This window comes from Ranitomeya variabilis, chromosome 4 (assembly GCF_051348905.1).
Source record: "Ranitomeya variabilis isolate aRanVar5 chromosome 4, aRanVar5.hap1, whole genome shotgun sequence".
Lineage (NCBI taxonomy): Eukaryota > Metazoa > Chordata > Amphibia > Anura > Dendrobatidae > Ranitomeya > Ranitomeya variabilis.
In genome coordinates, this window is record NC_135235.1 from 749,041,089 (window position 1) to 749,057,444 (window position 16,356).

The window sequence follows — 16,356 nt, forward strand, 5'->3', positions numbered from 1 at the left end:
ACACGGAGGATCTACCCATCACTCTAAACATGAGCTTTTAACTCCATCAGGTGAAGAAGTAGGGATTTCTCTGTAAATATACATCCCAAATAGGACATATTTGATCTCATCAGAATGCCCGCGATAATACGAGATGAATGCTGGGTATGGTACGTTTATGACATGTTCTGGAGCGAAGTTACGGGCATCAGATATATTTAATGCACAGTGAGTAACCCTGACGAGAGAGGAGGGGTTGGAAAAACCAGCCCTTTCTGTGAGGTCACAGGCTGTAGGTTATAAAGTTGCTGGCAGGCTTCCAGGGGGGAGTTGTGAGTTTTTACCTGAAGCGACCAGACTGAGAGTGCAAATGCACTGGGATAGATGGAAAGCTCTCCTAGCCTGTTGCCTGCAATGCAATGATCTGAGAATATGTGAGTGTTACCTTTTCTTCATTTAGTCCTTTTGTTTTTATGATTACCTTGTACATATTTGCAATTGTCTCATTTGTAACATCTTTGTAAAATATTTCATAAACACTGCCTAAAAATCATTTATGGGGTATAATATTTAATACTAGTTCGTTCTTCCTGCCCTAAACCGTACCCTGTCTCTGAAGGGAATTACGCTACTGTTTTGGGGTTAGCTCCAGACCCGTTCAATTGGAGCTGGTGGCAGCGACCGTGTGCCGGCTTTTGGGGGTCACCGTAGTGACTGCGGCTTGATAATTATTGTTCCTGCCTGAGTGGGAGTAGTTATCGCGTCGCTGCAGTGCACCCAATAGCCAGTACATAGCAGGCAGCGTTTCTGGCGAATAATCACCCTAGGTGCAGTACCTAATCTGACCTGACAGTAAGGGGGGCGCCAGAGAGCTGCAAGGTTTAAGTGGAACTGTAAGCGGGATATACACAAATCCCTGCAGTTCATGGTATACTGAAGAGCAGTGGGATACCTAAAATAAGCCCCTGCTGTAAACAAGAGGTCAATAGCCTCGTGTGTTTTTTTCCATCACATTGTGGCAGTGGAGGGATAACTAGGATAAGCCCCCTGCACATGTGATAGCCGTCTGTTGGTCTAAAGTCACCCCAATCCGTGACATATTGTGGGCAGTGGCTAAGGGATCTTGACAGTCACGGTGTGAATCGTGACACATACTATTACAGCCATACCATTACAGCCATACCATTACAACCATACCATTACAGCCATACCATTACAGCCATATCATTACAGCCATACCATTACAGGCATACCATTACAGGCATACCATTACAGCCATACCATTACAGCCGTACCATTACAGCCGTACCATTACAGCCATATCATTACAGCCATACCATTACAGGCATACCATTACAGCCATACCATTACAGCCGTACCATTACAGCCGTACCATTACAGCCATATCATTACAGCCATACCATTACAGGCATACCATTACAGGCATACCATTACAGCCATACCATTACAGCCATACCATTACAGCCATACCATTACAACCATACCATTACAGGCATAGCATTACAGCCATACCATTACAGCCATACCATTACAGCCGTACCATTACAACCATACCATTACAGCCATACCATTACAGCCATACCATTACAGCCATACCATTACAGCCATACCATTACAGCCGTACCATTACAACCATACCATTACAGCCATATCATTACAGCCATACCATTACAGCCATACCATTACAGCCATACCATTACAGCCATTACATCCATACCATTACAGCCATACCATTACATCCATACCATTACAACCATACCATTACAACCATACCATTACAGCCATACCATTACAGCCATACCATTACATCCATACCATTACAACCATACCATTACAACCATACCATTACAGCCATACCATTACAACCATACCATTACAGCCATACCATTACAGCCATACCATTACAGCCATACCATTACAGCCATACCATTACAGCCATACCATTACAGTCATACCATTACAGCCATACCATTACATCCATACGGTTGGCCACTGCGGTGGGCACTGTATATCACTGTTTGGGGTATCACTGGACACGATGTGGATGGCACGGTTGGGTACTGCGGTGGGCACTGTATAGCCCTGTTTGGCGGCATCACTGCACACTATGTGGATGGCACGTTTGGGCACTGCCGTGGGCACTGTATAGCACTCTTTGGGGGCATCACTGGACATGATGTGGATGGCACGGTTGGGCACTGCTGTGGGCACTGTATAGCACTGTTTGGGGGCATCACTGGACACTATGTGGATGGCACGGTTGGCCACTCCGGTGGGCACTGTATAGCACTGTTTGGGGGCATCACTGGACATGATGTGGATGGCACGGTTGGGCACTGCCGTGGGCACTGCACTGTATAGCACTCTTTGGGGGCATCACTGGACATGATGTGGATGGCACGGTTGGGCACTGCTGTGGGCACTGTATAGCACTGTTTGGGGGCATCACTGGACACTATGTGGATGGCACGGTTGGCCACTGCGGTGGGCACTGTATAGCACTGTTTGGGGGCATCATTGGACATGATGTGGATGGCACGGTTGGGCACTGCCGTGGGCACTGTATAGCACTCTTTGGGGGCATCACTGGACATGATGTGGATGGCACGGTTGGGCACTGCTGTGGGCACTGTATAGCACTGTTTGGGGGCATCACTGGACACTATGTGGATGGCACGGTTGGCCACTGCGGTGGGCACTGTATAGCACTGTTTGGGGGCATCACTGGACATGATGTGGATGGCACGGTTGGGCACTGCCGTGGGCACTGTATAGCACTCTTTGGGGGCATCACTGAACATGATGTGGATGGCACGGTTGGGCACTGCTGTGGGCACTGTATATCACTGTTTGGTGGCATCACTGGACACTATGTGGATGGCACGGTTGGCCACTGCGGTGGGCACTGTATAGCACTGTTTGGGGGCATCACTGGACATGATGTGGATGGCACGGTTGGGCACTGCCGTGGGCACTGTATAGCACTCTTTGGGGGCATCACTGGACATGATGTGGATGGCACGGTTGGGCACTGCCGTGGGCACTGTATAGCACTCTTTGGGGGCATCACTGGACATGATGTGGATGGCATGGTTGGGCATTGCTGTGGGCACTGTATAGCACTGTTTGGGGGCATCACTGGACACTATGTGGATGGCACGGTTGGCCACTGCGGTGGGCACTGTATAGCACTGTTTGGGGGCATCACTGGACATGATGTGGATGGCACGGTTGGGCACTGCCGTGGGCACTGTATAGCACTCTTTGGGGGCATCACTGAACATGATGTGGATGGCACGGTTGGGCACTGCTGTGGGCACTGTATAGCACTGTTTGGTGGCATCACTGGACACTATGTGGATGGCACGGTTGGCCACTGCGGTGGGCACTGTATAGCACTGTTTGGGGGCATCACTGGACATGATGTGTATGGCACGGTTGGCCACTGGAGTGGGCACTGTATAGCCCTGTTTGGGGGCATCACTGCACACTATGTGTATGGCACGGTTGGCCACTGTGGTGGGCACGGTGTAGTCTTCTCTACGTGGCACTGTTACTCATGTGTCTCCTCTGAATTGCTCCTTTCTATAAAGGGAAGATAAAACCCCAAACCTTATCCCTGAGCTCAGAACCCCCAGAATATTTGTAGACGATGCAGCAGAGGTGAGTTTGACACTTGGTGATATCAGTATTTATTTTCTGGCCTCACAGATATATGGACACTCATACGTGTGGCTGATGAGCATGTTCAAGCCTGGGATTTAGGGACAGGTACCTTGTGTGGTTTTACATAGGACTTACCCCTGTGAGTAATCTGTAATGTAGCAGAGCTGAGTTTGCAGTCCTATGTAACATTTCCACCCATTCAGCTCCTGAACACCATTCGCCCGCACAGACCCCCATCTGCAAGCAGCTGTTTCGGGTGTCTCGCCCCCCATCATCACAGACAGTGATAATCCTCCATCTCTCAGGCAAAACAACAGCTAAAATACTAGTACACTTCCTCCTGACTAAACGTGCAAGGTAGATGATGTAAAGGCAGAGAAGCCCACAGAACAGGAAGCCTGGGATGTCAGCTCTGGAGGGACTGACTGCAGCTCTAGAGAGACTGCAGCTCTGCAGTGACTGCAGTTCTGGAGGCTCTGACTGCTGCTTTGGAATGACTGACTGCAGGTCTAGAGAGAATGCAGCTCTGGAGGGACTGACAGCTACACTAGAAGAACTGACTGCAGTTTTGCAGGGTCTGACTGCAGCTCTGGAGGGTCTCACTGCTGCTCTGGAGGGATTGACTGCAGTTGTGGAGAAACTGTAGCTCTGGAGGCTCTGACTACTGCTCTGGAGGGACTGACTGCTGCTCTGGAGGGACTGACTGCTGCTCTGGAGGGACTGACTGCTGCTCTGGAGGGTTTGACTGCAGCTCTACAAGGCTATGGAGGGACTTACTGCAGTTCTGCAGGGACTGGTTGCAGCTCTGGAAGGTCTGACTGCTGCTCTGGAGGGACTGACTGCACCTCTGGAGGGTCTGCCACTTTGGAGGGTCTGGCTGCTGCTCTTGAGGGACTGACTGCAGCTCTAGAGAAACTACAGCTTTGGAGGGACTGACTTTCAGCACTGGAGAGGCTGCTGCTCTGGAGGGTCTGACTGCTGCTCTGGAGGGACTGACTACAGCTCCGGGGGGACTGACTGCAGCACTGGAGGGACAGACTGCTGCTCTGGAGTGACTGACTGCAGCTGTCAAGGGACTTTAGCTCTGGAGGGATTGACTGCAGCTCTGGAGGATCTGCCTGCTGCTCTGGAGGGACTAACAGCAGCTCTAGAGAGACTGCAGCTCTGGAGGGACAGACTGAAGTTCTGGAGGGATTGACTGCAACTCTGGAGGCTCTGCCTGCTGCTCTGGAGGGACTGACTGCACCTCTAGAGAGCCTGCAGTTCTGGAGTGACTTACTGCAATTCTGGAGACACTGCTGCTCTGGAGGAACTGACTGCAACTATGAAGGGACTGACTGCAGCTCTACAGTGTCTGACTGCAGGTCTGGAGGGTCTGACTGCTGCTCTGGAGGGACTGACTCCAGCTCTGGAGAGACTACAGCTCTGGAGGGACTGACTTGCAGCACTGGAGAGACTGCTGCTCTGGAGGGTCTGCCTGCTGCTCTGGAGGGACTGACTGAACTCTAGAGAGACTGCAGCTCTGGAGGGACTGACTGCAGCTCTGCAGGGACTGACTAAATCTCTGGAGGGTCTGACTGCTCCTCTGGAGGAACTGAAGATCTAGAGGGACTGCAGCTCTGTAAGGACTGACTGCTGTGCTAGAAAGACTGACTGCTGCTCTGGAGGGAATGACTGCAGCTCTGGAGGGATTGACTGCAGCTCTGGAGAGAATTATTACAGCTCTAGAGGGACTGACTACAGCTCTGGAGAGACTGCTGCTCTGGGGGGACTGACTGCAGATCTAGAGACTGCAGCTCTGGAGTGAAGGCAGCTCTGGGATGACTGACTGCTGCTCTGGAATGACTGACTGCAACTTTGTAGAGACTGACTGCAGCTCTAGATAGACTGCAGCTCTAGAAACACTGCAGCTCTGGAGGGACTGACTGCTGCTCTGGAGGGTTTGGCTGCAGCTATGAAGGGACTGGCTGCAGCTCTGGAGGATCTGACTGCAACTATGAAGGGACTGACTGCAGCTCTACAGTGTCTGACTGCAGGTCTGGAGGGTCTGACTACTGCTCTGGAGCGACTGACTCCAGCTCTGGAGAGACTACAGCTCTGGAGGGACTGACTGCAATTCTGGAGACACTGCTGCTCTGGAGGGACTGACTGCTGTCCTGGAGGATCTCACTGCAACTATGAAGGGACCGACTGCAGCTCTACAGTGTCTGACTGCAGGTTTGGAGGGTCTGACTGCGGCTCTGGAGGGACTGACTCCAGCTCTGGAGAGACTACAGCTCTGGAGGGACTGACTTTCAGAACTGGAGAGACTGCTGCTCTGGAGGGTCTGCCTGCTGCTCTGGAGGGACTGACTGAACTCTAGAGAGACTGCAGCTCTGGAGGGACTGACTGGAGCTCTGCAGGGACTGACTGAATCTCTGGAGGGTCTTACTGCTCCTCTGGAGGGACTGAAGCTCTGGAGGGACTGCAGCTCTGGAGGGACTGACTGCAGCTCTGTAGGGACTGACTGCTGTACTAGAAAGACTGACTGCTGCTCTGGAGGGATTGACTGCAGCTCTGGAGAGAATAATTACAGCTCTAGAGGGACTGACTACAGCTCTGGAGAGACTGCTGCTCTGGGGGGACTAACTGCAGATCTAGAGACTGCAGCTCTGGAGTGAAGGCAGCTCTGGGGCGACTGACTGCTGCTCTGGAATGACTGACTGCAACTTTGTAGAGACTGACTGCAGCTCTAGAAAGACTGCAGCTCTGGAGGAACTGACTGCTGCTCTGGAGGGTTTGGCTGCAGGTATGAAGGGACTGACTGCAGCTCTGGAGGGAATGACTGCAGCTCTGGGTGGACTGACTGCAGCTCTGGAGAGACATTGCATCTCTGGAGGAGTCTGACTGCAGCTCCGGAGAGATTGAGTGCAGTTCTGGAGAGATGCATCACTGGAGACTCTGACTACTGCTCTGGAGGTGACAGAAAAATGACTGGCACACACAAACTAGTGTGAATAGGTGCATACCAGGAGCAGCTACCTCCATACACAAATATACAAAAAAGGTTGCACTCTATCGTGCCAAACCATGTCTAATATGAAATACATGACATATGAATAGCTCACCTTCGGGAAGTGTTCACATTTGGACAGGGAGGTCAGGGACCCATCAGTTTAATGAGACCACTTTGATGATGGTTGATGGGCTCACACTATTTGATTATATCAAATTCTGTGCAAAGCGTCTCTCAAATATTTTCCTAATGTTCAAAAGCCATTTTGCTATTCATATTTCATGTATTTCATATTAGACATGCTTTGAAATGATAGAGTGCAACCTACTGCTCTGGAGGAACTGACTGCAGCTCTGGAGGGACTGCAGCTCTTTATGGATTAACTACTGCTCTGGAGGGACTGATTTCTGCTCTGGAAGGACTGACTGCAGCTCTGGAGAGAATGACAGCAGTTCTGGAGGATCTTCCTGCTGCTCTGGAGGGTCTAAGGCTACGTTCACATTTGCGTTGTGCGCCGCTGCATCGGCGACGCAACGCACAACGCAAACAAAAACGCAACAAAACGCACGCTAAAACGCTGCGTTTTGCGACGCATGCGTCCTTTTTCACCGAAAGTTGGACGCAAAAAAAATGCAACTTGCTGCGTTCTCTGCGCCCAATGCTTGCGGCCAAAAAAACGCATGCGTCGCAAAACGCAGCACAACGCATGTCCATGCGCCCCCATGTTAAATATAGGGGCGCATGACGCATGCGGCGACGCTGCGGCGCCCGACGCTGCGGCGCCGAACGCTAATGTGAACGTAGACTAACTGCAGCTCTAGAGAGACTGTAGCTCTGACTGCTGCTCTGGAGGGACTGACTGCTGCTCTGGAAGGACTGACTGCAGCTCTGGAGAGACTGGATCTCTGGAGGTACTGACTGCTGCTCTGGAGGGTTTGACTGCAGCTCTACAAGGCTATGGAGGGATTGACTGCAGTTCTGCAGGGACTGGTTGCAGCTCTGGAGGGTCTGGCAGATGCTCTGGAGGGACTGACTGCAGCTCTAGAGAGACTACAGCTCTGGAGGGACTGACTTTCAGCACGGGAGAGGCTGCTGCTCTGGAGGGTCTGACTGCAGCTGTCAAGGGACTGCAGCTCTGGAGGGATTGACTGCAGCTCTGGAAGATCTGCCTGCTGCTCTGGAGGGACTGACAGAAGCTCTAGAATGACTGCAGCTCTGGAGGGATTGACTTCTGCTCTGGAGGGCCTGACTGCAGCTCTGGAGAGATTGAGTGCAGTTCTGGAGAGAATGCATCTCTGGAGGCTCTGACTACTGATCTGGAGGAACTGACTGCAGCTCTCGAGGGACTGAAACTCTGGAGAGACTGCTGCTCCGGAGAGTCTGCCTGCTGCTCTGGAGGGACTGACTGCAGTTCTGGAGGGATTGACTGCAGCTCTGGAGGCTCTGACTGCTACTCTGAAAAGACTTACAACAGCTCTGGAGGATCTGACTGCAGAAAAGGAGGGACTGACTGCTGTACTAGAAGGACTGACTGCAGCTCTGGAGGAACTGACTGCAGCTCTGGAGAGACTGATTGCAGCTCTGGAGGGTTGAACTGCTGCTATAGAGGAACTAACTGCTGCTCTGGACGGACTGCAGCTATAGAGGGACTGCTGCTCTGGAGGCTCGGAGTGCTGCTCTGGAGGGACTAACTGCAGCTCTGGAGGAACTGACTGCTGCTCTGGAGGGACTGCAGCTCAAGAAGAACTTAACTGCTGCTCTGGGAGGACTGACTGCAGCTCTTGAGGGTTTGACTGCTGCACTAGAAGGACTGCCTGCAGCTCTGGGCTCTGGAGGGTCTGCCCGCTGCTCTGGAGGGTCTGCCCGCTGCTGGGGATGACAGCACACCAGTGATGACATCAGCAGATCACAGAGGAGGAGGAGGAGGAGGACGCGGCTTCATTAAAGCCTCTGAGCCCCGCGAGCAGCATTTGCCTCTTGTGTCAGATCAGTGCTGGATGGGACCAAATCCTGGGAGCTCCGCAGCGTTAGCAGAGCCGCCGGCTCCGGGACTGGATGCTGCGCCGGGAGCCGCTCTGCTGCTGCGTCTCTGCTGCGTCTTTGCTGCGTCTGCTGCCGGACTCCTGTGTGACTCTGGACCTGTAATAAGCGGATCATCCTCCTCCTCATCATCATGACTCTGTTGGGATGTGAGCAGTCCCTGCTGATCCGGAGCAAATTCAGATCAGGTGAGGAGTCCGGAGCAGAGATGGGGGGAGAGATGTAGCTGAGCCTCGCAGGTCACTCACTCCAGGATGTAGCGGAGCCGAGCAGGTCACTGACTCCAGGATGGATGTAGCAGAACCGAGCAGGTCACTTACTCTGGGATGTAGCAGAACCGAGCAGGTCACTGACTCCAGGACATAGCAGAACTGAGCAGGTCACTCACTTCGGGACGTAGCGGAACCGAGCAGGTCACTCACTCTGGGACGTAGCACAACGAAGCAGGTCACTCCACACCAGGACCTAGCAGAACCGAGCAGGTCACTCCACACCAGGACCTAGCAGAACCGAGCAGGTCACTGACTTCGTGATGTAGCAGAACTGAGCAGGTCACTGACTCCGGGATGTAGCAGAACCGAGCAGGTCACTGACTCCAGGACATAGCAGAACCGAGCAGGTCACTGACTCCGGGATGTAGCAGAACCGAGCAGGTCACTGACTCCGGGATGTAGCAGAACCGAGCAGGTCACTGACTCCGGGATGTAGCAGAACCGAGCAGGTCACTGACTCCGGGATGTAGGAGAACCGTGCAGGTCACTGACTCAGGGATGTAGGAGAACCGAGCAGGTCACTGACTCCGGGATGTAGCAGAACCGAGCAGGTCACTGACTCCAGGACATAGCAGAACCGAGCAGGTCACTGACTCCGGGATGTAGCAGAACCGAGCAGGTCACTGACTCCGGGATGTAGCAGAACCGAGCAGGTCACTGACTCCGGGATGTAGCAGAACCGAGCAGGTCACTGACTCCGGGATGTAGCAGAACTGATCAGGTCACTGACTCCGGGATGTAGCAGAACCGAGCAGGTCACTCACTTCGTGATGTAGCAGAACCGAGCAGGTCACTCAGTCCGGGATGTAGCAGAACCGAGCAGGTCACTTACGCCGTGATGTGGGGTCTGTGGAGATTATCTGTCTGCAGTCCTATGTAAGAGTGAGAGAACTTTACTGGGAAACTCTATATCATGGCATATTACAAAGTTAGCACTGCTACAACTGATAAACTCAGTCCTGCTAGACCTATCATAGTCAGCTCTGCTACACCTGTCAGCCCTGGTATACCTGACAAACAGCCCTGCTACACCTGACATAGTCGGCTCTGCTACACCTGACATAGTCAGCCCTGCTACACCTGACAAACAGCCCTGCTACACATGACATAGTCGGCTCTGCTACACCTGACATAGTCAGCTCTGCTACACCTGACATAGTCAGCCCTGCTACACCTGACCTAGTCAGCTCTGCTACACCTGACATAGTCAGCCCTGCTACACCTGACATAGCCAGCTCTGCTACACCTGACATAGTCAGCTCTGCTACACCTGACATAGTCAGTCCTGTTACATCTGACATAGTCAGCTCTGCTACACCTGACATAGTCAGCCCTGCTACACCTGACATAGTCAGCTCTGCTACACCTGACATAGTAAGTCCTGCTACATCTGACATAGTCAGCTGTGCTACACCTGACATAGTCAGCACTGCTACACCTGACATAGTCAGCCCTGCTGCACCTGACATAGTCAGCTCTGCTACACCTGACATAGTCAGTCCTGCTACATCTGACATAGTCAGCTGTGCTACACCTGACATAGTCAGCACTGCTACACCTGACATAGTCAGCCCTGCTACATCTGACATAGTCAGTCCTGCTACACCTGACATAGTCAGCACTGCTACACCTGACATAGTCAGCACTGCTACATCTGACATAGTCAGCCCTGCTACACCTGACATAGTCAGCCCTGCTACACCTGACATAGTCGGCTCTGCTACACCTGACATAGTCAGCTCTGCTACACCTGACATAGTCAGTCCTGCTACATCTGACATAGTCAGCTCTGCTACACCTGACATAGTCAGCTCTGCTACACCTGACATAGTCAGCTCTGCTACACCTGACATAGTCAGCCCTGCTACACCTGACATAGTCAGCCCTGCTACACCTGACATAATCAGCCCTGCTACACCTGACATAGTCAGCCCTGCTACACCTGACATAGTCAGCCCTGCTACACCTGACATAGTCAGCCCTACTACACCTGACATAGTCAGCTCTGCTACACCTGACATAGTCAGCCCTGCTACATCTGACATAGTCAGCACTGCTACACCTGACATAGTCAGCTCTGCTACACCTGACATAGTCAGCTCTGCTACACCTGACATAGTCAGCTCTGCTACACCTGACATAGTCAGCTCTGCTACACCTGACATAGTCAGCCCTGCTACATCTGACATAGTCAGTCCTGCTACACCTGACATAGTCAGCACTGCTACACCTGACATAGTCAGCTCTGCTACACCTGACATAGTCAGCCCTGCTAGATCTGACATAGTCAGCCCTGCTACACCTGACATAGCCAGCTCTGCTACACATGACATAGTCAGCCCTGCTACATCTGACATAGTCAGTCCTGCTACACCTGACATAGTCAGCACTGCTACACCTGACATAGTCAGCTCTGCTACACCTCACATAGTCAGCCCTGCTACATCTGACATAGTCAGCCCTGCTACACCTGACATAGTCAGCCCTGCTACACCTGACATAGTCAGCCCTGCTACACCTGACATAGTCGGCACTGCTACACCTGACATAGTCAGCTCTGCTACACCTGACATAGTCAGTCCTGCTACATCTGACATAGTCAGCTCTGCTACACCTGACATAGTCAGCTCTGCTACACCTGACATAGTCAGCTCTGCTACACCTGACATAGTCAGCCCTGCTACACCTGACATAGTCAGCTCTGCTACACCTGACATAGTCAGCCCTGCTACACCTGACATAGTCAGCTCTGCTACACCTGACATAGTCAGTCCTGTTACATCTGACATAGTCAGCTCTGCTACACCTGACATAGTCAGTCCTGCTACATCTGACATAGTCAGCACTGCTACACCTGACATAGTCAGCTCTGCTACACCTGACATAGTCAGCTCTGCTACACCTGACATAGTCAGCTCTGCTACACCTGACAAACAGCTCTGCTACACCTGACATAGTCAGCTCTGCTACACCTGACATAGTCAGCCCTGCTACACCTGACAAACAGCTCTGCTACACCTGACATAGTCAGCCCTGCTACACCTGACATAGTCAGCCCTGCTACACCTGACATAGTCAGCTCTGCTACACCTGACATAGTCAGCCCTGCTACACCTGACATAGTCAGCTCTGCTACACCAGACATAGTCAGCTCTGCTACATCATCATGACTCTGTTGGGATGTGAGCAGTCCCTGCTGATCCGGAGCAAATTCAGATCAGGTGAGGAGTCCGGAGCAGAAACGGGGGGGAGAGATGTAGCTGAGCCAAGTAGGTCACTCACTCCAGGACGAGTAGCGGAGCCTCGCAGGTCACTCACTCCAGGACGTAGCGGAGCCGAGCAGGTCACTGACTCCAGGATGGATGTAGCAGAACCGAGCAGGTCACTCACTCTGGGATGTAGCAGAAGCGAGCAGGTCACTGACTCCAGGACATAGCAGAACCGAGCAGGTCACTCACTCTGGGACGTAGCACAACAAAGCAGGTCACTCCACACCAGGACCTAGCAGAACCGAGCAGGTCACTGACTTCAAGATGTAGCAGAACTGAGCAGGTCACTTACGCCGTGATGTGGGGTCTGTGGAGATTATCTGTCTGCAGTCCTATGTAAGAGTGAGAGAACTTTACTGGGAAACTCTGTATCATGGCATATTACAAAGTTAGCACTGCTACAACTGATAAACTCAGTCCTGCTAGACCTATCATAGTCAGCTCTGCTACACCTGTCAGCCCTGCTACACCTGACATAGTCAGCCCTGCTACACCTGACATAGTCAGCCCTGCTACACCTGTCAGCCCTGGTATACCTGACAAACAGCCCTGCTACACCTGACATAGTCAGCCCTGCTACACCTGACATAATCAGCCCTGCTACACCTGACATAGTCAGCCCTGCTACACCTGACATAGTCAGCCCTGCTGCACCTGACATAGTCAGCCCTGCTGCACCTGACATAGTCAGCTCTGCTACACCTGACATAGTCAGCCCTGCTACACCTGACATAGTCAGCCCTGCTACACCTGACATAGTCAGCTCTGCTACCCCTGACATAGTCAGCTCTGCTACACCTGACATAGTCAGCCCAGCTACACCTGACATAGTCAGCCGAGTTACACCTGACATAGTCAGTCTGCTACACCTGACATAGTCAGCCCAGCTACACCTGACATACTCAGCTCTGCTACACCTGACATACTCAGCTCTGCTACACCTGACATAGTCAGCCCTGCTACACCTGATATAGTCAGCCCTGCTACACCTGACATAGTCAGACCTGCTACATCCGACATACTCAGCTCTGCTACACCTGACATAGTCAGGTCTGCTACACCTGACAAACAGCCCTGCTACACCTGACATAGTCAGCTTTGCTACACCTGACATAGTCAGCCCAGCTACACCTGACATAGTCAGCCCTGCTACACCTGACATAGTCAGCTCTGCTACACCTGACATAGTCAGCCCAGCTACACCTGACACAGTCAGACCTGCTGCACCTGACATAGTCAGCACTGCTACACCTGACATAGTCAGCTCTGCTACACCTGACATAGTCAGCTTTGCTACACCTGACATACTCAGCTCTGCTACACCTGACATAGTCAGCCGAGTTACACCTGACATAGTCAGTCTGCTACACCTGACATAGTCAGCCCAGCTACACCTGACATACTCAGCTCTGCTACACCTGACATACTCAGCTCTGCTACACCTGACATAGTCAGCCCTGCTACACCTGATATAGTCAGCCCTGCTACACCTGACATAGTCAGACCTGCTACATCCGACATACTCAGCTCTGCTACACCTGACATAGTCAGGTCTGCTACACCTGACAAACAGCCCTGCTACACCTGACATAGTCAGCTTTGCTACACCTGACATAGTCAGCCCAGCTACACCTGACATAGTCAGCCCTGCTACACCTGACATAGTCAGCTCTGCTACACCTGACATAGTCAGCTTAGCTACACCTGACATACTCAGCCCTGCTACACCTGACATAGTCAGCCCAGCTACACCTGACATAGTCAGCTCCGCTACACCTGACATAGTCAGCTCTGCTACACCTGACATACTCGGCTCTGCTACACCTGACATAGTCAGCCCTACTACACCTGACACAGTCAGACCTGCTGCACCTGACATAGTCAGCCCTACTACACCTGACATAGTCAGCCCTGCTGCACCTGACATAGTCAGCTCTGCTGCACCTGACATAGTCAGCTCTGCTACACCTGACATAGTCAGCTTTGCTACACCTGACATACTCAGCTCTGCTACACCTGACATAGTCAAAGTCTAATAATTTCTGACCAACTCAGCTCTGGTACCGTTTGTAAAGTCTGCACTGGTGCATCTGACATGACATGTTCAGCTCTGCTGCATCTGACTCCTTTGTCTCTGCTAAAACTTCCAAGTTAAATATTGTTCCACCTGACAAACTCTGCTCTACTAGAGCTTCTAAGCAGAGGTGTTCCAAGACTGATAATCTAGGCACCACTACATCTGACACATTCCAGCACACCCAAGCTATTCTACAAATGACAAAGTTATCTCTGCTACAGCTGACCGATCCATGCGAGCAGATGGCAAAAATCAACAGAGAAGCGTCCTGCAAATTCATCTATGCCTCAGCTGTCAACCTCAGCTCTGCTGTGTCTGACAACATCCTCGTGTATCTAACTACATCAGTTCTGCTGTAGCTAACAACCTTTATCCTGGTGTATCTGACAACCTCAGCTCTGCTGTGTCTGACAACATCCTTGTGTATCTAACAAACTCAGCTCTGCTGTAGCTAACAACCTTTATCCTGGTGTATCTGACAACCTCAGCTCTGCTGTAGCTGACAACCTTTATCCTGGTGTATCTGACAACATTCATCCTGCTGTATCTGACAACCTCAGCTCTGCTGTAGCTGACAACCTTTATCCTGGTGTATCTGACAACCTCAGCTCTGCTCTGTCTGACAACCTTTATCCTGTTGTGTCTGAGAACCTTTATTCTGGTGTTTCTGACAACCTCAGCTCTGCTCTGTCTGAGAACCTTTATCCTGGTGTATCTGACAACCTCAGCTCTGCTGTAGCTGACAACTTTTATCCTAGTGTATCTGACAACCTCAGCTCTACTCTGTCTGACAAACTTTATCCTGTTGTGTCTGAAAACCTTTACCCTGGTGTATCTGACAACCTCAGCTCTGCTGTAGCTGACAACCTTTACCCTGGTATATCTGACAACCTCAGGTCTGCTGTAGTTGACAACCTTTATCCTGGTGTATCTGACAACCTCAGCTCTCCTCTGTCTGACAACCTTTATCCTGTTGTGTCTGAGAACCTTTATCCTGGTGTATCTGACAACCTCAGCTCTGCTGTAGCTGACAACCTTTATCCTGGTGTATTTGACAACCTCAGCTCTGCTGTAGCTGACAACCTTTATCCTGGTGTATCTGACAACCTCAGCTCTGCTGTGTCTGACAACATCCTTGTGTATCTAACAAACTCAGCTCTGCTGTAGCTAACAAACTTTATCCTGGTGTATCTGACAACCTCAGCTCTGCTGTAGCTAACAACCTTTATCCTGGTGTATCTGACAACCTCAGCTCTGCTGTACCTGACAACCTTTATCCTGGTGTATCTGACAACCTCAGCTCTCCTCTGTCTGACAACCTTTATCCTGCTGTGTCTGAGAACCTTTATGCTGGTGTATCTGACAACCTCGGCTCTGCTCTGTCTGACAACCTTTATCCTGTTGGGTCTGAGAACCTTTATCCTGGTGTTTCTGACAACCTCAGCTCTGCTCTGTCTGACAACCTTTATCCTGTTGTGTCTGAGAACTTTTATCCTGGTGTTTCTGACAACCTCAGCTCTGCTCTGTCTGAGAACCTTTATCCTGGTGTATCTGACAACCTCAGCTCTGCTGTAGCTGACAACTTTTATCCTGGTGTATCTGACAACCTCACCTCTGCTGTAGCTGACAACCTTTATCCTGGTGTATCTGACAACCTCAGCTCTGCTGTAGCTGACAACCTTCAACCTGCTGTATCTGACCTCAGCTCTGCTGTAGCTGACAACCTTTGTCCTAGTGTATCTGACAACCTCAGCTCTGCTCTGTCTGACAAACTTTATCCTGCTGTGTCTGAGAACCTTTACCCTGGTGTATCTGACAACCTCAGCTCTGCTGTAGCTGACAACCTTTATCCTGTTGGGTCTGAGAACCTTTACCCTGGTGTATCTGACAACCTCAGCTCTGCTCTGTCTGACAACCTTTATCCTGTTGGGTCTGAGAACCTTTATCCTGGTGTCTCTGACAACCTCAGCTCTGCTGTAGCTGACAACCTTTATCCTGGTGTATCTGACAACCTCAGCTCTGCTCTGTCTGACAACC

At 51.4% G+C, this 16,356-nt stretch overlaps 1 protein-coding gene and 1 long non-coding RNA gene across 4 annotated transcripts in view; one reads left to right on the forward strand and one right to left on the reverse strand.

Moving 5' to 3' along the window:
* LOC143769360 (uncharacterized) overlaps nucleotides 1-16,356 on the reverse strand; it is a 437,338-nt gene that overhangs the window by 350,988 nt on the left and 69,994 nt on the right. The gene's annotated exons all lie outside the window — the stretch shown is intronic.
* Nucleotides 8,651-16,356, forward strand: part of MYOCD (myocardin) — a 49,642-nt gene continuing 41,936 nt past the window's right edge. For 2 of the 3 annotated variants that reach the window (XM_077254625.1, XM_077254627.1), the window contains exon 1: nucleotides 12,139-12,194. In XM_077254625.1, coding sequence (XP_077110740.1) covers nucleotides 12,140-12,194 — 55 coding nt within the window. In that variant the 5' untranslated portion in view covers nucleotide 12,139. Of the gene's footprint in view, nucleotides 8,890-12,138; nucleotides 12,195-16,356 lie in introns of those variants that run through there. The other variant, XM_077254626.1, reaches the window with a different exon arrangement.